The sequence below is a fragment of the Balearica regulorum genome, chromosome 6 (assembly GCF_011004875.1).
Source record: "Balearica regulorum gibbericeps isolate bBalReg1 chromosome 6, bBalReg1.pri, whole genome shotgun sequence".
NCBI classification, from domain to species: domain Eukaryota; kingdom Metazoa; phylum Chordata; class Aves; order Gruiformes; family Gruidae; genus Balearica; species Balearica regulorum.
This window is the reverse complement of record NC_046189.1, coordinates 12,024,520-12,046,585: the sequence shown is the minus strand read 5'-3', so window position 1 is coordinate 12,046,585 and position 22,066 is coordinate 12,024,520. Positions and strand designations below refer to the sequence as shown.

Sequence of the window (22,066 nt, the reverse complement as noted above, 5' to 3'; positions counted from 1 at the left end):
ACTTTTCAGTTCTGTGACAAAACACCATCTTTGGATCTCTCCAAACCCACAGCAAGGGTGGGCCCAGAAAATAATTTCATGTCTCGTCATGGCCTCGCTCCTACAGCTGTTGCACTTCTTATTTTCACTCTGACTTGAAAACCCAGTGTGATTAGACACACTTCTTGCTGCTGTGTGTAAATAGTGACCTGGAACTACCTGCACGGATGGCCTACTATTTGTTTTTACATGATATACATTTTAAATTTTCTTGTCTGATTTATTACTTGTTTTGATGGATGCCTGACCATTTTGATATGCTTCAGCCACTAATAGGAGACAATATCATTTTAAGACTGGGCAGAGCAGGTTCAGGTTCCATCATGGTACAATCCCTCAGTGATAAAAGCTTGGAAAAAATTGTGTTAAACTGTAGTAAAAAAAAAAATAGTCAACCTCCATCTCCCAATAAGCAAAGCCACAATGTATTGTTATTTGCGCACTGGAGTGCAAAGTACACGTTGCTACAGTAAGGGTGAGCTCCATCAGGAGTGACCAGCCTCCAAATTCCTTGGTGATCAAGCCAGAGTCATGGAGCCGTTCAATACATAGCACAGTACGACACAAAGCATGCGCTGAACACTGTGCAATCACTGAAAGAGTGATATTCCACAGAGGAAGTAAATTTTCCGGCATTTCCCTCGCCCAAGAGGGACACAAGCTCTAGTGGAGTTGCTCTAACAATATGACACAGCACAAGGGCAATGAATGGGTCAGACTCAACACCCATCGAGCCCAGACACTGGATGGTCAGCATGCGGCTCAGTGAGTACAGACCTAACCGTTCTCTAGCGTACACCTTTGGTTTTTAGAAATCCAGTGGTTACAGGCTCCCACACAGATTGGAAAAAATGCACCTTTGCAGACACTTGATGAATTTTGCATGCAGGCCCCTGTTATTAACGCTCTTGTTTCTCCAGCAATCAACAAAATAGGTTCCTCGCAAGTAGCAGTACTTTTGACAAATCAAAGGCATGGCCCCTGGCCCAAGCAGTTTACAGTGGAATGAGAAAACATGGTAAAAGGCAGGGAAGTGGAACAAGAGAATTGATACAGTATAACATCAGGAGGGCACCTGCTTTCATGGTCCAAGCATCCTGCTGTTTCCATCTTTTAAAACACTGGCACAAGCCTTCAGGACCATGCCTGCCCTATTATCACTAACATACCAGCATGGCAAGCCTAACTTTCACATGAATGATTCCTTTCTCTAAATCAGTCTTTTCCTTTGCTTGCAATGCTATTGTTTCCATAAGATCTCATTACATATTAATAACCATTCACCCATTCATTCTGATTCCCGAGGGGACATATCAGCTATATAGGGGCTGACAGAATGAGATTTTATTCACAGGTCTTAACATTTCACTCATGTTTTCAACTTCACCATGGTTTTTGAAGCAAGGAGAGAAGAAACAGCCTGGCACCCAGCCATGCTAACAATCTACTTGACTTTTTCCAGGACTACAATCTAATTCTGTGCCTGCTTAGATTAACCAAGAGTTTGACTCTTCAATTGTCACCTCATCCCTTTGCCAGCTACATTTTCCAGCCAGCTATCCCTTCATGCCTTTTCGTCTCCTCCCGTTTCAGGCAGGAGAGCTATTCACAACCAATGCAGTAGGCTTAATCACGATGCAGCCTCCTGTGATTAACAGTCATGAAGCTCAAATAAGGATACTGATGATAAGCATATTAACCACCATGTGAGAATTTTAATCATTTCATAGTCTTCTGCACCGGAGATCTGCTTGGTGTGTCTCAGTAAAACAATGGCCACATATACTGTAGCTTTACAGCCCTGTTCACTTCAACTGCTTACACCAAACACAAACATACATCACTGCAATTCTACATAGTCTCTTATTTGTTGTTGTTCTTTCTCTGCCACCATCCTGCATCATGACCCTGGTAGTCACTCAATGAAAATGAACAGTATTTAGAGTTCAAACTCTTTGACCTGAGTCTTTTATTATCTGATTGTAGAGCCCCATGCTGTCTGATTTCTCTGCTCTTTCTTCTGTTCTCTCTTTGGAAATGGATCAATAATATATTTTAAACAACATGAAAGGTAAGTCTGTGGAAAAACAAATATCCATCTCTATATTACAAGGCAATTATGTCAATTTAGCGTCTCAGGTCCCCAGGCAAGGTTCCTATCTGATAATAAGAAAAGCTAATTACTAGCCAAGGTTTGAGCATACTTACACCTTAGCTGTGCAAAACGACCATTCTGAATAGAGATGCTCTATTAAAACAAACAACCCTTTTAAACTTGAAAAAAGTACTTACTGGGACAAAAGGGTTATTTATGTAGTGGATCACATCTTCAATGTATTTTTTTTAAATCATATGTTGCTGTGATTTTAAAGGTGTACACACAAACAGACCATACTTACCAGTATGCAAGATGCACACATGTGGAAACACACACATAATAAAAAGAAGATTCAGTTACAGATAGAAATATTTTCCATATATAATTCATTTTTGTTAGCATGTCTTAAAATTAAAGCTTGATTAGAATGTACTTTCTTGCATATATTTGGAAGCAAAGGCCAGCACATCCTTTACAACTGGTTTCCATCCTTCAGTGGCCTGCGGGGTTTAGTTTATAGTTCATTATTAAGGAGACCAATGTGTTGGTTTTGCGTGGCAAGGTTTTGGTAGCAGGGGGGCTACAGGGGTGGCTTCTGTGAGAAGCTGCCAGAAGCTTCCCCTGTGTCTGACAGAGCCAATGCCAGCCGGCTCCAAGACGGACCCGCCACTGGCCAAGGCCAAGCCAATCAGCGCCTCTGTGATAACATATTTAAGAAAAAGAAAAAACAGTTAGAGAGCGCTTTTGCAGCCAGAGAGAGGAGTGAGAAGATGTAAGAACATCTGCAGACACCAGGGTCAGTGAAGAAGGAGGGGGAGAAGGTGCTCCAGGCGCCAGAGCAAGATTCCCCTGCAGCCCGTGGTGAAGACCATGGTGAAGCAGGCTGTCCCCCTGCAGCCCATGGAGGGAGGATGAGGGGGTGTAGCGATTCCACCTGCAGTCCCTGGAGGACCCCACGCCGGAGCAGGTGGAGGCACCTGAAGGAGGCTGTGGCCTGTGGGAAGCCCATGGTGGAGCAAGCTCCTGGCAGGACCTGTGGACCCGTGGAGAGAGGAGCCCACGCCAGAGCAGGTTTGCTGACAGGACTTGTGACCCCGTGGGGGACCCACGCTGGAGCAGTTTGCTCCCGAAGGTCTGCACCCCGTGGAGGAGACTCACGTTGGAGAAGGCCGTGAAGGACTGTCTCCCGTGAGAGGGACCCCACGCTGGAGTGGGGGAACGATGAGTCCTCCCCCTGAGGATGAAGAAGCGGCAGAAACACAGCGTGATGAACTGACCGTAACCCCCACTCCCCGTCCCCCTGTGCCGCTGGGGGGGGCAGAGGTTGAAGCCGGGAGTGAAGTTGAGCCCGGGAAGATGGGAGGGGTGGGGGGAGGTGTTTTTTTAAGATTTTATTTTATTTCTCATTCCTCTACTCTGTTTTGCTTAGTAATAAATAAGATGAATTCCCTCTCTAAGTTCGGTCTGTTTTGCTCGTGATGATAATTAGAGAATGATCTCTCCCTGTCCTTATCTTGACCCGTAAGTTTTTTTTTCATTGTACCTTTTCTCCCCTGTCTAATGAAAGGGGGGAGTGATAGAGCGGCTCTGGTGGGCACCTGGCCCTCAGCCAGGGTCAACCCACCACACCACAAAAGCCACCTTCATTCTCACAGGCACTGAGCCCACACAATTCTTTTCCAGAGCTGAGGCTGTTCACTCGCCTCTGGCTCACTCCACCTTCAGTCCCACCAAACATACCGCTCATTCCCTATTTCTTGAAGGGCTGACCAGCTGCTTTGACTTGATACCCAAAGATGGTGATCCGCTTGCATACCTGTGGAACCAATTCCATTCTGTCTGGGAGCCACTAGGTATTTAAAACTTTCTTCTCCATGTTCAAAGCATTTAATTAACTTCCCACACATAGCATACTACACTACTTGCTCTGTTGATTTTTCAGGAAGTCTTTTCATTCTCCTGGCTCCAAACCAGACTGCTTTTCTGCAACCAGGAGACCAAAATCTCTCTACCATTGTTTGCAGTTTCCTCTGTGTATACCTCTGTCTTGAACTAGAAGAATATGAGAGAATACTGTAGACGCTATACAGAAACCGAGTTGCCTGCATGCTCGTACACACATAGAACAACTTGACAATAACCAAACACGTCTCTAGAGGATATCAGTATTTGCAGTTCTAAAGAAATTATGTTCTACATTTAGGCACCACTAGATTATGCTTTCATGCTTCAGTTCATGAAGACGCCCAGAAAGACAAGACTGCAAAGTCTTTTTTAAGTTACTGATAGGTGATTTCAGTTACAGCAACTTTCACTGGCATATTAAATTGTAAATATATCTCATACTGAAAAATATGCAAAGTACACAAAGTGGACTACAAAGAAAGGACATAGATTCAAGAAAGTTCTTGAGTAGAAGCGTTCCTGAAGTATAAAAAAACCCAATCCCACCCAAACATTTTCTCTATTACCTATACCTAGAAAGCTTCCTTTAGCAAGTCTGCATTTTGTTGTTTATTTCTGCAGAATTTAAACTCTCTCTACAAAACGTGAGTTAATAATCTTGGCAGGTAAAAGACAGACAATTTCCAAATATGAATGAATGTTGGGATTCTTCCAGAGACTGCTGGTATCTCTGGTACTTCCAGTGCTGCCTGTCACTTTGTCAATAGAGTGAAATTGGAATGTCTACAATTCAGATCCAGCAGGATCCAGCAACACTGCATGGGGACATGACACACAGAAGTTAAAAACAAAACAAACACATCAACTTCAACCCGTGGCTTGCAAGAACACGGAATGGTAGGTGAGGGCAGACACAGGAAACACTGCAAAAGAAAAATCAGGAAGACTAGTACCTTTTTCCCAAACTCTAGGACTCCAAACCAGCTCCCACTGAAGGCGGCACTGCTGTCAGGAGGGGCAGAAGGAAAGGAGCTCTGCCTTGCCCCCAGCCCTCTAGCAATGTATTCCCACCCCCTGCACTCTTCCAGCACAAGCATTTACATAACCATACCATGAGCTAGAAATAACCCAACTACACAATAAGTTACTATGGATGGGGTCTTCAAGGTCAATGAGTAAGAACAAAGAAAAGAGGGGTCATTTCATCCCCCTCTCCAGTAGCTGAAGGAGGAAGTTAAAATGCCCAAATTGCAACCCCAGGGAGGCAACACATGACATTCCCAACACATAACATTCCTCCCTGTAGCTGCAACTCCACAGGATCTCAACCACTGTCACTCACTGACAGAGGTGATTCATTGACCATAAGAATGCCAAAAGTATTGACTGGCCCTTTATATTTAAAGGTTCAGAGCCCATCTCCAGTGTTTTGCATGCAAACATACTGCTTTCAGCTAAGTTTACAGCCAAGACATCTTTGCATTAGCAAGCATATAAACAGTGATTGCATTTTAAATGAAGCTGTAAGCAACTGGAGAGGAAGGTATCTCCCTCTCTCCCTGTGATAGCTGAGTAGCTGACACCAATTGAAACAAAAAAGAAGTGAAAAATCAAAGTGTAATAACCTATGTTGATGTGAGGTGAGCTCTTTAACCTCTGAGCAGTCCATTCCTCCTGATATTTAGCAGACAGCCAAAGCTTACAATGGAGGATTAGTGGAGAAACACTTTTCAACAGGTATTGACTACCAGGGTTCTGCTACATCGACTTTCATCACTTGCTCACAAGACAGACAGGCAGGTTTTATAGCCAGTAGTACTTCATAGCATCTGTTCAAACACTTCTGCAGGTAAAAAATAATAGGTAGAGGCAATTTGTAGCTGCTAGTCTCAATCGCAGCTTCAAGATTTCTTTTTAAATATTATTTCCTACTCAACCAACATTTCATTTTCTCCCCCAATATGTTACACTTTTGAGAAACTTAAGTTCAGCCATTTACAACCTTCTACTAAAAATCCACTTTACAACCAAAATCCACTTTCTGTACTAAAAAAAAATATTAATCCAGCTTTAGTGATGTGTGCCCGGTCTTCCGTATACTCATGACAACTTAAAAAAACTGAAGCTGTTTAATACTTAGGTCCATTGGGACTTGTATACAAATAAATCCATCAGAAAGCATCATCCTTATTTTCGTTCTCCCTTATGCTAGGCCATCTGTGCAACTCACTGCACAGCTAGAGCAAAAAACAGAAAGGAGATGGTCTAACATTAAAAGAAAACAGTTATTAGAGAGAACAACATTTTGCTGATGGTAGTGTCTTCAGCAGACAACACTTTTGAATTAAAGGAGAAAGTAACACTTACTTCAGGGGAGGTTTGCCTTTATCCATATCCTGATGGAAATTTCCAGCACACAATCATAGCTCCAAAATGTTTCCACCACATTTGGCTCTTAACCACACTAACAGATGTTTAGACCATTATCTTGTATAGAAAGGTTACACCATGGCCTTGCATGTTCATAAGGACAGAAGTTGGTAAATTCTTTGAACCAGTCTCACCTTTGTTTTTCCTGCTCATAGGGGGAAAAGAAGAGGCTGATTTTATGCTCTTTGTTTCATGGTCTTCATAGAAAACCTGAGCACTTGGTTGCTTACCTTAAAACACAGGCAAAAGTTATCCCTATTTCAAATGGCAGTTTTGTCATCTGAAATTTAGCTATACACTGAGCACCACCTTGAACAACAGCCTGGTCCTGCAGTGACAGCAAATATCCCAACAGTCCTCACATACCTGACAGCAGCAACATCTACGCATAAACACCAGCAACCAGAAAGAAACCCAGCCTCAGTGCTTGTAAGATTGCCAGATTTTGAAAGATGCATTGGGACTAGTCAAAGTCTAAACCAGTAGGGTTTTACTCACCAGGATCAATTTAATGACCTTTCATGCCATCTGTACTGGGACTGATGAATATATTTGCACCACTAATTTATTACTCTTTCTTCTACCTTAAATTTCGCATGTCTCTTACTTGAAAGATGTATCAACCTAACCAAAAACCAGCATGTTTAAGAAGGGTTTTCCTAGTCGGCCCACCAATCTTTGAGAACTATGAATTGAGGAAGCTTAATTGGACATTTACAAATATTTAAGTCATTTTTCCCCATGATAATACAGTTTTTTATTAAAACAATGTTTAGTCCAGTTCAAAGGGTTTTTTTTTCCTGAAACCAGCTTTTAAAAACTATCATTTTAATCAGCCATTTATTTCCCCCCCCCCATTTAATTTGAAACAACAGTTCATTTTGCATGTATTTTTATAAATTATATCAAGGACTACATTACAGTAGGGATGACCCCAGCAAGTCATCCCCATTTACAGCTGCTCCCTCAAAGGAGAGCTAATCACACAGTGCCTTCTCCTCTCACTGAGGGTTGTCTTCTACAGAGCACAAGATTTCTCCACACAACTCACCACTGTAAATCAGCTCCCCATTACTCAGTCTCAGCTGAAAAATGCAGTAAATTAGAGACCATCTTTTCTCTCTTTGTCAATACTAAATCCAGTTGTCGAGAGACAGCACAGAGCATTAGGCTTTAAAATGGTTAGTGAGTCATTTCTGCAAAGGCAGTTTGGGTCCCTCTTCCTCAAATAAGTTTTTCTGTATAATTCTATTTTAGAAGGAAAATAACATCCTTTAAAATCCCAGCAAATGCAATACAGGAAATAGCCTGGTTGCACCACCTCAGGACCAGCACAAAGCAGACTTTTGCTCCTAGATCCACACCCCTCCTTTCAAGGATAAAAACTGGCATTAACCTGCCCCTTACTAGTTAGCCAGCCCTCCAGCACCCTCTCCCTTCAGCTCCCACGTCTGGCTGTGAGAAAGGGAGAGGCATACAAGGAGCCCAAACTCCCAGAACATCTGCCTGTTTTCCAGGGAGGGATGGGGCAGAGGAAGAGCGAGACCCATTTACCTCAATGCCTCCAGCTTCTACTGACAAAAGCAATCCCCAAACATGTGATGCACCATCATGGGGGGAAAGCAACCGAACTGCCAAATAACCAGATTGGTACTTGCTAGCTTCTCTCCGCTTGTCACATATGGAAACACTGCAAACATGGTGGAAGCCTTATATGAAACTCTTAATGAGTTAGACTCCAAATTCTTAATGAAGTGGTTGTTAGATCTACATTGTGTCTACATCACTACATGTGGTATTAGAAATAAATTAAGTGAAAAATTAATACAAAGATGATGGTCCAGGAGTTTAAGCCCTTCCACTTGCAAGCAAAACTAACTCTTCATCCAGAGAGCAGTCTTGCAGGAATATAAATTGCCACTGCAGAAGCAGTGAATATTTTTTCCATATAAAACAAGCTAACCTTATTATACACAAAATATTCCAGGTTTCCACATTGTGTCACATTTGTGAAAACCTCCACTGAACAGATCTTCATTTACAGGATGTTTCTTTAGTCTGTAATTAAAGTGGAATTGTTTCCCACTGCTGTCATCATATGAAGTTGCAGGTTTTATTGGAGTTAGCCTCTACCTTATTGGCCTATTTCAGCTGCTTTGGGCATAATAAATATAGATTTCAGTTTCGCTGCAGCCCAGTCTAACAGACCCTGGATCTTGCCCTACTAATAAAAGGTAATGGATGGATAAGCTAGATCATGTAAGAGAGGGGACATAAGGTGACAGAAAGTCTGCTTGTCAATCTTTATAACTGTTCCATTGTGATAACTGCTAATTTCTGTGTTGTCTTTTTTTTTTTTCCTCCCCACAGTAGACGGGCAGCACCACAGCAGAAAAAGGGCCACAAGTTCTCCACATGCTTTGCTGTGATCCAGCCCTACACCTGGTCAAATTGACATGTGAATCAAAGAGGAGCTGCCTGCACAGATCTGCAGGCTGCACTCACTGACTCTCTTCAACCTTTGTTTGCTACTGTGCTTTGCTTTCTCCTTCACTGCTTGCAGCTCAGAAAGGTATCTTGAGTTTCACACCATATGCAGATTATGAGCAATTATTATGGGACCTGTAATGCAGAAGCATTTGATATGGCTTGCACTACCTACAGTAAGATGAATGTCTGAAGGATCCCACAAGGTGGCCTGAATCCAGCCCTCCCACTAATGTGATAAATGAATCCTGTAAATGAAGGTCAGAGTGGCAAGCGCTTTTTGCCTATAAGCAGCTCTGGTGCCACTGTATTCTGTCTGCTGCACTCTACTTTAAAAGAAAACCTGCTTTTCAGTCTTATATGCCATATTGCAACAGAAACGTGCTAGATGGTTCTACATTTCAACCCTAAATTAAAGCACAAAGGAGTTAGTTTGTTAAGGCCCTTACTCTCCATAAGAGCATGCCAAGGGTCCGGACCTTTGCTCCTGGGAAGGCAGGGCTGGTGCCCCCCGGGCCCGGGAGGCTGACAGCTTTTCTTCCCAGCCTGCTGCTCACAGCCACCACTGAAGGGTCCTCTCTCCCAGCAACCCTCTCCAGCAGTTCAAGCACTCCTCGGGTTCATATGTGCTATTCCATGCTCATGCCTAGATAGGGCTGGAAATCTACTATATGTACTATGCATCCACTACTGAGTAGCAAATTTCAAAGAATCCAAAAATGAAGCTTGTTTGCTTGGCAGAATCACTCAGATTTTAATGGATAAAGTTTTTCAGTCCCTGATGACCAAATGCTTAACAGTCTGGTTCTTGGGCTACTGAAATTATAGCGTTCAAATCTTATCTCTTTTAAATAAACTTGAGGGGGGGGGGGGGGAACAAAAAACATTCCCCATATTTTGTCACAGATGGGAACTTTCTCCCAAGAACATCTACTCAGGCAAAAAGTTATTTTTCTTCTAAAGATGTTCACCTGAAGACTGCCAACCATCTCCCCCACCCCATGCCTCAGGCAGCTTTGCAGCTCCTCAGTTTTATAATGACAGTGGTTTACTGAGTCAAAACCAGATGTCTATTTAGTTTGGAAAGCTTTTTAGAAAGATTTGTTTCCTTTTTTTCATCATAATTTTTTTTTTACACTTTCATTGTATCCTCTGACTAATTAATCTTCTCATTTACTATGCTTTATTATCCCAAACTCTTTCAGTAAATATCTACCAGCCAGACCTACGAGTACTCCACATGGGACGACTGGAGCATTTACTGACTACCCTATAATTCTCTGTAGTTGAATGGGTTTCTCAATGCAGGCTCACCAGCCATGATCAGCCTCTACAGGAACAGCCTGCTTTCAATGTCTGGTTCACACTTCTCAGTATCACTCATAAGAAATAAAATCCAAATAAAATTAAAATTATAGTGTATAAACAACATGCATTTTTTTTCCTTTTGATTCTAAATAACAATTAATTTAAGGCATTCCAAAACCAAGCCCTCTCCTCTGTATAGTAAGGAAAAAGGAACAGTAGAGACTTATGCTTTGGTCTATATTATTTTTCAAACTGCTTTTCAAACCAAGCCAACCATATGGACATAATTTATAAAAACTTGAGTCATATTGTCACACACTATTCAGCATGACCTACCATAACAAATGAAAATCACTTTCAAACAAACATGAACTAGCTCTTTTGTTCCAAAAAGCAAGAGACGAGAAATTATTGGCTCTTAAAACAACATTACCCAAAAATCCTCTAGATTGAAATATAGCTGTTCCCACATCTCATCATTACCTAGTAATGCAAACCAATTATGAATTAATTTTAGTTCAGATCTATATGCTGCAGGAACAGTAAACAAAAATATCATGGCTGAATAAATACATGAAATACATAGATTGTGCATATTTTTCAACAATTACGGACTGAACACTGAGCAAACATCTGTGCTTTCATATAGTCTGCCAACCCAGGAGGACCTAAAGGCTCAAATAAGGCTACAGAACAAAGACTGTCAACCTTGGAATCTGAAAATATTAATTTGAAACAGCTTCAAAGGGAACCAGACTCAGGTTTGACTTAAGAACGCAGTTCTCCACTCGAGTTGGTGCTACATTCACTCCTTGGTCTGTGAGAATACATCAACTGGATCCTCAAAAGCAGCCAAATTCCCAAAAATGAGCTTTCATAAAACAACTGCCCACAAATCCACCGCCGTCACTCCCTCCACAAACACCCAATTCTAAAGATGTGAGCAGCTAACCAGCCAGCAGCATCTGTGGGATTAACACACATGTAAAATGTTTATGACCATTAACCAGGTTCTGCAAACCTTCCACAGAATTTTATTGCATGCCCTATACTACACTAATACTGCATTCGACTGCCTGAATACTTCTTTTCCCTTAATTCTATTAGTGACGAGAAGGAAGAGGTTCCTGCATATCCCGATTAAGATGTGTTTCAAATGTGAAAAAGAGTCTTGTTTTCTAATCAAAGCAAACAAGTCCCCATGTCCTCATCAGCTGTACAACTGGCTAGAATATCTCAGTCCTGAGGTAGCTGGAAGGTAAAAATACAGGGTGAAAATGGTCTCCCTCTACATTAATACGAGGTCCAAGGCACAGAAATATAGCACAGCCATATCAGCTTGTATCAGGACGTATCTGAGGCATTGCAGTATTTTTGTACACTAGGAGCAAAATAATTATGATATGCCAGACTTCGCAGCGTACTCTCTGCTGACACAGTAAACATGGCCTTTTCAAACAGTCTGAGGTTATTCAGTCCGTTTTACTACTAGTGCTGGATTGCTCTTGACAGGGATTTTTCTAGTACTTCATCCAGTTTAGTTTCAGATACCCCTAGATGGAGTGTGATTATTTTGCATGGGAGATAATCCCTAAATTGAAGGGGTCTCAGTGTCTAAGAAGAAATTAAGCCCATGAACCCTAAGAGAAATTCAACCTGGCTTTCTGCTTTTTTTAATTTCACCTAATCAGTCTTAGTCAGAGCCCCTTCTAAGTATAAACTGATTGTACCCGATGCTTTCATGATAAAGCTTGTAATCCATTAGAAAGTCATCTGCAACCACAAAACTCAATTTACGTATGACCTTTTAAGCCATCCGATCAAAATTATTCCAAGTCACTTCAATTAATGTCAGGTCTGACCTGCAGACTAAGGAAGCTCATTAAGTGACATACTCAACTGTACATGTTGATGTTTCTCTCTGAAAAGGGAGTATATTTCACAAAGGTTCCTCTTCCATCCCCACATGAATCATATGTTATGTCATACGTTTTATCTGCAGCTGTCATCTGCTTTCAAATTATAGCATGAGGAGAGACAGTCAAGGATACAGCCACGGAGGCATTAAAACATTCCCCTAAGCCAATTTGTAGGAAGATCTAACTCCTCTGTGATAACTAGCACTTCGTGGCTTATTGTGAAAAGGAGGAAAATAATACAAGGCCAGGGTATAGCAAACCAAATACGGCATTAAAAACACAGAAAGAATTCACTGGGCCAGTTTATTACCATCACTGTAAAATGATACACCAGCCTACTTAGTATCTTTATTTAATGAACTTTACATCAAATATATCAGATCAATCAATTACCTAACAGTGTTTCTAAATTAGTCTCCTTGAAAGACATAACTGATTTTCTGAGAGCTGGGGCTCACAATATACCAATTTATACTTTTTTTTTTTTCAGACAAGAGCTGAAAGCAAGCTGCCTGTGTTCAGCCCAGTTACATAACTGCCTAAAATGTCATTAGCAAGTTAAATGTTTATAGGGGCCATAGGATTCATAATGCAAAACCAATCTGCTCCAAGAGGTGGTCACCATATAGCCTGGAAAGAAAAAGTTATTATCATTCTGCTTCATTTGCTGAGAAGCGCTCTTCTGCTTGGCTAAACCCTGAACGGACCCAATTTAACTGTCTGGGCAGTTTCTTATCTCATCCAGCCACGTCCAAGGGACTTGAAAATTTCCCAAAGCAAAAAAGGGCAGCCAATTAACTACTGTGAGGGACTCCAAAATATCTTCCTAATAAAAGTAAGGATTAAGTAATTCCCAAAGGAAGGTTTTGCATCTAAAAAAGCCCACAGCTGAGTTGGAAGCCTAGAAGGGAGCCAAGACTCCAGAGATCCAGATCATCTTCTGCAAGCACAATACCTGGATGAAAATAAAGAACATAACGAGCCCCCACCAGGAAGCCTGAACATGCTGCGAGGAGAGGAGCCTGTGGAGCTAACCCAAATAGACAGAAAGGTAGATAACAGGATTATTATGCAGCCTTTTTAATTTCTGTTTGTCCCTGCCTTTGTAAAAGTGTTGTCCCCTTTACATTTCATAAACAAGTATCTATATTTCCTTCTAGCTACTCTGAGGTACAGTTGATTTCCACTTACTGCCAAAGCCTTGTGGGCAAGGCTGCCATTCAAACCTGGGCTGAAATAGCCTCTCGGTGCCCGGGGCTCCTGTGCTTTCCTCTAAAGTCCCGAGCATATCCTCAACTAAGTTGCACTCACCACCATGAGATACGCCAGCTCCTGTTCTACACTGAAAAGGTCTCAGGTGAGCTGTGCTGGCTGGGAACACTCCTGGGTAACAGCACCCCAAGCAGCCAGGCAGTTTGTAACAGGCAAACTGGAATAGGACATTGGTCACGTAAATGAGGATTTTCTAACCTGTACAGCAAGAGCAGAAGACAAAAAGCCTAGATTGAACACCACACAAAAATGCTTATTAGGAGAGTTTGCCACAGCTGTAATGAAACACTGCAATCACACATAGCTGCTGAAAAGGTCCACTTGACAGCTAAGAGCCTTGCAAAATAATAGCAAAACACAAGGCCAACTGGCTGGAGTGGAATTTGCACACTCCCGCTAAACGTAAAAGGAGTTCGCACCATATTCGCAGTTTACAAAGAACTGTGAGTGTTAATACACAATGGAGCACTTACTTGTAGCTCGCTGTTAAAAAAATCCCACAAAACCAAACAAAACAAAAATCTTAAATCACATCTCATCCTGAGATAGGAATACAGTAGTGTTGAAGCCTGCCCCAACAGGTTAGGTGTCAATGTGGATAACGAAGGCTGCCCAGTGTTTGTGGCATCCCTTTCCTGCCATTTATGACTACTTCTGCCTATTTTCAGACTACCAGGTCAGTCAAAGCACTGGCCTAAAAACATGTCACCATGTCCTTCCCTTTCCCAGGCTCACTTGTCCACAACCCCTCCACATCCAAGGATGACTTTTCTCTGGCTGAGGATGTAAAGAGGAGATACCCAGGCCCACTGCCTTCCCTGAGCCCAGCACAATTAGTTGAAGGCAGCTCATCCTTTGCTGATTCTCATCAACAGCTTTTCCTCCCTGTCTCTCTGCCCCATGCTGCTTTGTGCAGTGATCTCCCACCACCTCTGGTCACAGGAGAAGACAACCTGTCTCAAAAACCAGAGTCAGCCCTTGGGCTTGCAGCTGAACCACCCTGAAACACAGCTATTGCAATAAATGTCACTTACTCCTCTGCGTCCCCAGGCAACTGAGGCCACACTCTGGGAAATGAAAGCCAGGAAGAAATCGGTTCTTCCAAGTGACTGTCACTACACAGGAGTGCAGATTAACAATAACTAATACCTAATAGAGCCACGTGAAATGAAAATAGGAAGAGCAGAGAATGAGGGACATGTAAAAGTCAGAAAGAGACAGAAAGAAACCAGAAGGACAGAGGATAGGAGGTACATTTCCTTAATTAGCAAAACAGTCAGAAAAGCAGGGCTATGGAAAGTCTAATAGCAACCCTTCAAAATGGGAATGATCCCTCTCCAACCTGTCTGGGAAGCACCTCCCCTCTTACTGCAGCATTCACAGTACTCATTTCTTTTATCTAATTACCACCAACAGGCATCTGCTGCTGTTTGCATCCTTGCTCTAATGAGCAAAAGCAGCAGCCAGATCTGGCTGGAGCTGGGGAGGAGGAACATGACCACAGGCATTATTTTTCCTGAAGTTCATCACAAGCACCTGCTCCTCAAGGAGATCCAGAACTGTCCCAAAATTGGGAAAACACGGGGAGGGGGAATACATCAAAGAGATTAAAGAAGAGTTTTAAAAGCAGGCAGTGCAACATCAACAGGTACATCCAGGGCTAAAGGCTAACCCCTACTGCTCAGCCGGAGGGAGCTATTTTGGTAGGGACCAAAGGCAACTGCTGCCTTTTTTAAGGCTGCCAAATTCAAGCAGGGGTAAATTGACACACAACATGATCTGAAGTTGTCTTTTCTAGTACACCACAAGGGAGCTGTATCCTATTTCCAGTGTAAACATGGGACATGGTGCTCCAATTAAAGGTGTCTCTAGCCCATAATATAACTCGTAAGTGACATTTCTGGTTTACCGGCTTTAACAAAGTCTATTTAAGAAAGCCTCACAACACACAAGGTGCTCTGGGAATAATCTCAGATAGCACAGAAGCAAAGAAAGGATGGTTAGAGTCAGTCATTCAAAAAATTAGGTTTTTTAACTTCTTTACTAAGACAGTACTAGAAAAAAAATGTAAACCTGCCTTTTGAAAAATGTATCAACTACCCCGTAATTTTATTGAAAATCTACATCGGCACATATATTAAGGTTACTTACCTTACAGGGAAAACAGAGCCCTCTAACAAATAAATGCTTAGGAAAAGCTATTACTGACCCTGACAAAAAGGCACAGATGGTGAATTCAGTTCCAATGAGTCTGATAAAATGCTGCAGAGAGTCAATAGATGGAATTACTCTTTTTCCATTTCACGTCATTTAGACCGTCAGCTCTAGACAACAGATGTAAAACATTTGCCTCAAAAGACAATCACTTGTAATGCATGCTAGTAGGAAACACAGACTGAGGTTTTAGCATAAAAGTAGTATGGGATTTTCTATTTTATTAGAAGTATAAACCTGAATAACCTGAAGTATTTCCTCCATATTTTGAGAAGCTCCTACAGGCCTTGCCTTAGCAGGAGTTTAATTTGAGTCAGTCAGTTACCTCGGGTAGGATTATTCCCATGCTTATGGGAATTGTCAGTCTCCCTCTCAATATTCTAAACATTTTCCATGTCGTACTTACGAAGTCCATCATCATTAATTTCATCATCATTGCACAAGAACCTTGCAGAACTAAGCTTGACCACAAGTACCAATCTGAAATGTCTTGCCTGTATTTATCCCCTCCTTCTAATCACATAATCTAGTGGCAGTAGTTAGTCCACCAACTATGCCAAGGTGAAGCCCTTTTAGCACCAAGGCAAACACCAGGAATCTAGACTCTGCAGATATAAACAGGAGTTGCTGCAGGGCTCCAACAACAGAAGCATTGCTCGCTACAAAATCTGTGTGTGCAAATACATAAATACCAAAGGAGAGCTCTGGATGCCCCACACTGATTTTCACAAACCTTTTTCCCTAATACAGTTCAAGATATGTAGCAAACACACTGCAGCAGTACCTGCGCTGTGGGTATGGTCCAGTTCCACAAACACTTACGTGTGTCCACAACTTCACTACCAAGAGTAAAGTTGCAATGTATGGCAAAACTATTCTTCATCAATAGTTTAAGGCAACTTTCTTCTCAGCAACAAGTACAAAGTAAAAGTGGTTGAAACACCTCCCTCAGAACACAGCAACCCCCATCCTGCTATATTGCGGAGCTGTTGGTTTGGTTTTTTAAAGTTAGATGATTGCTCATACTGATAATAGACTTTGCTGTCTTGTCTCCTCAAGTTACATTTACCCCCAAAAAGAAAAAATACTTTTGTTTATTGCCATGTCTAAAAACCTAGCGTAAAAATGTTTTATATCTTGACTTGAATGTTTGCATAACGTTTCTCTAAAAATGCTCTCAAACTCTATGCACACTCATAAAAGCTGTCAGAACATGATGAAACTGTTCTAAGTGACAATCCGGAAAAACGCAGAGAGATTATCCTGCTTGGGCTGAACCACTTTATTTCCAAAGGCAGATCATGGGCAGGAGACAGATTCTTTCCTGTGAGAAAGCAAAAGGGAAAGGAAAAAAAAAGTGGATTATCTATTCCTGTCTATTCCCAAATGACGGCGCTTAGCAAGACCAGTGTCTGTGCAGTTATATCCAGCAGTAGCATTCCCCAATTTCCATATGGAAGACCCTCTACTTTCCCAGCAGCAAGAACAGCAGGCAAATACTTGGCTTTGGGCTGCTGAAAAGAAGCCCTCATCACTACCAACCTCAAACTTGAAACAATCATACGAGTATGTTGAGAAGGACATCTACTACACTGGGAATTTCCTCAAATACTATCAGAATTATGAATGAAGTACAGATATCTACCATTCTACAATGATGTGACCTGCTTCATAAACTTAACAAGAATTTGGGGGACCACTGAGGCAGAACACTGTTTTCTGCACAGAGATGATGAAAGAAGGTCAGCACCACCCCACCTCCTGCTGCTAAGTGCCTGATCCTTGGAAATGCACGCGCACAGGTTGCTTAGCACTGGGTAGTAAAATTACTTACCTAGTGAGGTGTTCATTAGAGGGCTGGGTTCACTAAAATAATCCTTCCCTGAACAGTGAAGGCATTCTCTGCTCTTCAATGGCAACAGTTGTGATTGCTGAATGTAAGAAACATTTGCAATTACAGCTGGATTACAGCCATGCCCTTTGGATATATTCTTCTCTGTGAAGGACAAGTCTGCTAATTAGAATTGCTACAGCTCTAAAATAATAAAAGTCTTTCAAGCAGAAGTTTCTGATGTTTTTAAGTACTTCATGCTTTTATTTTAATGCCTGTTTCAAACTAACCACACAGTATGCAATTTGGACGCAAAACCACTAGTATCTGCTCTTTTTTGGGGGCTATATTTAACCTAGCTGAGGCCCTTTCCTCAACGACAGTCACACACTGTAGACCAGACATTTCTCCAAAAGAAATAAGATCTATTATAAAAACAAAAACTTAGTTTGCAAATGGATCAGTATCTGAACTTTAAAGACCTTACACACAAAGCTCCTCAGACATACCAACTTAAGCATGTTAAGGTTTGACTGACATGCACCAACTACAGTACCAAGGAGTTGCCTTAAGACCTCTATATTTTCAGTTGCCTCAATTAGCCTAGTTTTAGGGCAAAAGCTGACTCTTCCATGCCTGACATGCTGACTCTACAACCTAGAAGCTATCACAAAAACAAGCAAGCAAACCTTTTTATTAAAAAACAAAAAAAGTGCTTTTAACAAAGCCAGTAGAAATTTTTCTATTAACAGCCCACTCATTAAAAAATATTTTGAAATATGCAAAACCCTAATTTTAAAATCATACTTCCTTGCTAATCTTGGGAAGAGCGTCTGGCTTACAGCAGGGTCATCCAGAGCCAGCAGGAAACCCATCAGGGACACTGGCTTGTCTTGCCTGTCTCACACCAAACTCTTATTGATCTCCCTCTCATGATCAACTCTAGGTCTTTTCCGGCACTACTGCTTTCCAAGGCTCTTCTCCTTTCATGGAATATCTGTGTTATGAATTATTTCCCCCAAAACATGCCAGCTTGTGTTTTTCCACTTTGAATCTCATTTTATTTCTTGAGTGTGTTTTTAAGCTCTCTAGAAACTTTCTCCCATATACATTATTTCTCTTACTTGCCAAGCAGTGTGAGCAAATTAATTCCACTGCTGAGATTAACCACCTCTGCAGCTCACCTCTGCTTTCAGAGAGTAACAGTGTTAAACAGCATGTGGTATTTTACAAAATCGCCAGCAGGTCAGGACTTTACACACAACACAGTCTAGTCAGTCTGGGAAGGAAGAACCCAAGTCTTGACCGACACCATCGGTCAAGATCAGTTTTTCTTTTCCTCAACTAAGCCTTTACACAAAACCTGATCCCTGCATACTCCTCCTAATGCTGCATACTGCTCTTCTCCACTCCTTGCCCTGAGCTGCCACTCAGCCCCGTTGTTCATCCCATAGCTCAAGGCAGTACATACCCACATACGAGCCAAGCTGATGGCTACGGCAAGAAGCTTCTGCAAGACTATCCCTTAATTACAATGCAGTTTCATCCTTTCCTAGATAGAGCAAGCACTTCATCGCCTACTTTTGTAATTTGATCTAAAGTTTTCATCAAATCTGCCTTGCAGAATTTGTTCTTTATAAACTGATACTGTTTATTGCTCTTGATCTTCTCCAGACTTCCCCTCCCAGCTCAGAGCCAAGAAACTGTCTCACAGCTACAGAGCTATACATATTTCATGACTCTGAGGCCTGTTGATTTTATTTTTTCCCCTCTGAGATCCTCCTTTCTGAGCACCTCTTCCTTCTTTTCACCCAACTCTCATCTGGCTCTATATGAAGTGTGGTTTAACACTCATTCCTGAGATGTGGCTGCATAAGGCAGGGGGGTTTTTGTGTTTTTGAAAGGAAGGGTTCTCCAGTCTGTTAATGTTACTGAGTTATAGATCATTCGAGGGCTGCTTTGAAGCTCCTGCATTTAAGGGACAAACCTGTCCCTTGGCCTGTGTGAAGAAGCAAGGAAATACAGGTCACCCCTAGCTCATTTGAGCTATCTCTGCTAAGCCATTGAGGGCCATGCTCCGCTCCTAGGACTGCCCTTCAGCCCCTGCCCAGCAGTTGGAAATGGGGGTGCATGAAAGGTGCCTGCACTGCCCCCAGTCCCTGCAGGGTGCGGGATGGGGGCCACCCCGCCAGGCCCCCGGGAGGAGGTGATGCCCCTGGCCCTGCTTCCCCACCACTTCCCTGTCCTTCCCGACAGGGCGCCACGGGGAGCTGCTGCTGGCTGACGCAGAGCTAATGAGTTTTCTAGGTGTTTTTCTACAGGTAGGCCAAATTCCCATAGAGTCGCTGGTGAAATAGCCCAGAGTCTTCTTCCCAAATAGTACGCGTTGTTTAAAAACTGGCTCATACACTGTTGGCAAAAAGGGATTTTCTGGTACAGATAGAGTTTTTCCTAGAGATTTTCTCTGAGAGCAGTTCACAGTGTAACTACATTTGGAGACAGTCATTTTTAAAAATTTTTAAGTTAGTTAAAACTTACTTGGTGTGTGTGGGGGAAGACTCTAAAATGTAAAGTTTTACACACCCTACAAAGTCTTCTCACACTGTGTGCATAAATCTTCCTGATGACAATGAGTGTTGTTCACATATTTAATGGAAAAGTGACCCTGTTCAGAGGGTTAAAAGTGTTTTTAAAATAAAAAGTACATTAAGCCAATAGAAAAATTACTAACACTGCAAAGGACAACTCCAGGAGTAATGTCACAAAATACATGACTTTAGTACTAATTAAGTGTGCATCATTCTGAATGTCAGGTTAGTATGATATCTATGTCACTTTCTTATTTTTCCTGATTAACAGGGTCATGAAAGACTGTTCAATGCCAATAACAGTTTGTATTAACCACGGGGAGCACCACTCAGTTCTTTCCTTGCCAGTCGTGGGTCTGCTGAAAACAAGAGCCATTTGCATGTGTCGGAACTCAGCCCTGAATGTCTCCTCTTGCCAAGACTCATTTATCAGTTTAAGTAAACGATAAAGTAATTTCTAACAAAACAGTTTTTCAAACTAGTAGCTGGAATATTTCAACAAATATCTAGACTATTTTCCATGGTTATCTTGTAGCACCTTTCAAGACCAAAAGTAGTACAGAATATGCATTTTCTCCACAAAATAATAATCTTTAGGGAGCTCTTGTTTTGTTTCTGAGATTATTGGTCAAATACTCAAGTGCAGAAAGTTGGTATGGAGCTATACAGCTTTACTGCAGCTAGAATTCTCACAATAGCTACGCTATATATTTTATTGGTTAGTGTGTATTGCTTTGGATTAATCACACCAAAACAGGATGAAGAAATGTGTTATTGTTGAAAAGAATCATGTCCTGATTCTCAATCCTTTCCGCATAGCTCTATTGATCATGTAGCTTTCTCAGAGTTCATAGAATCACAGAATGGTTTGGGTTGGAAGGAACCTTATAGATCATCTAGTTCCAACCCCCCTGCTGCAGGCAGGGACACCCTCCACTAGACCACATTGCCCAAAGCCCCATCCAACCTGGCCTTGAACACTTCCAGGGAGGGGACGTCCACAACCTCTCTGGGCAACCTGTGCCAGTGCCTCACACCACCCTCATAGTAAAGAATTTCTTCCTAATATCTAATCTACCCTCTTTCATCTTAAAGCCATTACCTCTTGTCCTATCACTACATGCCCTTGTAAAACGTCCCTCTCCAGCTTTCCTGTAGGCCCCCTTTAGGTACAGGAAGGCTGCTACAAGTTCTCCCCAGAGCCTTTTCTTGTCCAGGCAAACTTGCTGAGGGTGCACTTGATTCCACTGTCCATGTCGCTGACAGATGTTAAATAGTGCTGGTCCCAATACTGACCTCTGAGGAACGCCACACATCACTGGTCTCCACTCGGACATCGAGCCATTGACCGCAACTCTGCGAGTGTGACCATCCAGTCACACACATCCTTATCTACCAAGTGGTCCATCCATCAAATCCATGTGTCTCCAATTAGAGACAAGGATGCTGTGCAGGACAGTGTCAAATGCTTTGCACAAGTCCATGCAGATGACATCAGTCACACTTCCCTTATCCACCAACACTGTAACCCTGTCATAGAAGGCCACCAAATTTGTTAGGCACAATTTGCCCTTAGTGAAGCCATGTTGGCTGTCACCAATCACCTCCTTATTTTCCATATGCCTTAGCAGAATTTCCAAGAGGATCTGCTCCACGATCTTGCTGGGCAGAGATGAGTGACTGGCCTGTAGTTCCCTGAGTTAACTCACAGCATCTGTTACAGTCATCTTCTAAAAATGTACAAAAACTACATCTGTTGGCTTACTCTATACAGTGAAGTGCATCACACAAAATGTTGCTATTTCCATATAAATACAGTTGTTCCATCTTTCCCCTGGAATATTAACTTCTTCTAATCCACACTTACCTGAATCACAAGATTCAATCTAACAATTTATACCTGCTGATAGCAATTACTTGGAGAGAAATTATTTCAGCAAAGCCAGTATAATTACTAATGATCTTATGACTAGTT

The 22,066-nt window shown here is 42.0% G+C and overlaps 1 protein-coding gene across 3 annotated transcripts in view; it reads right to left on the bottom strand.

The window, feature by feature from the left end:
* PLCL1 (phospholipase C like 1 (inactive)) overlaps nucleotides 1-22,066 on the bottom strand; it is a 207,092-nt gene that overhangs the window by 116,160 nt on the left and 68,866 nt on the right. The window contains exon 1 of one of the 3 annotated variants that reach the window (XM_075756256.1): nucleotides 13,498-13,628. The exons of the other annotated variants lie outside the window; for them this stretch is intronic. Within the exon in view, the coding sequence (XP_075612371.1) occupies nucleotides 13,498-13,503 (6 nt within the window). The 5' untranslated portion in view covers nucleotides 13,504-13,628. Of the gene's footprint in view, nucleotides 1-13,497; nucleotides 13,629-22,066 lie in introns of those variants that run through there. 3 annotated transcript variants of the gene reach the window in all.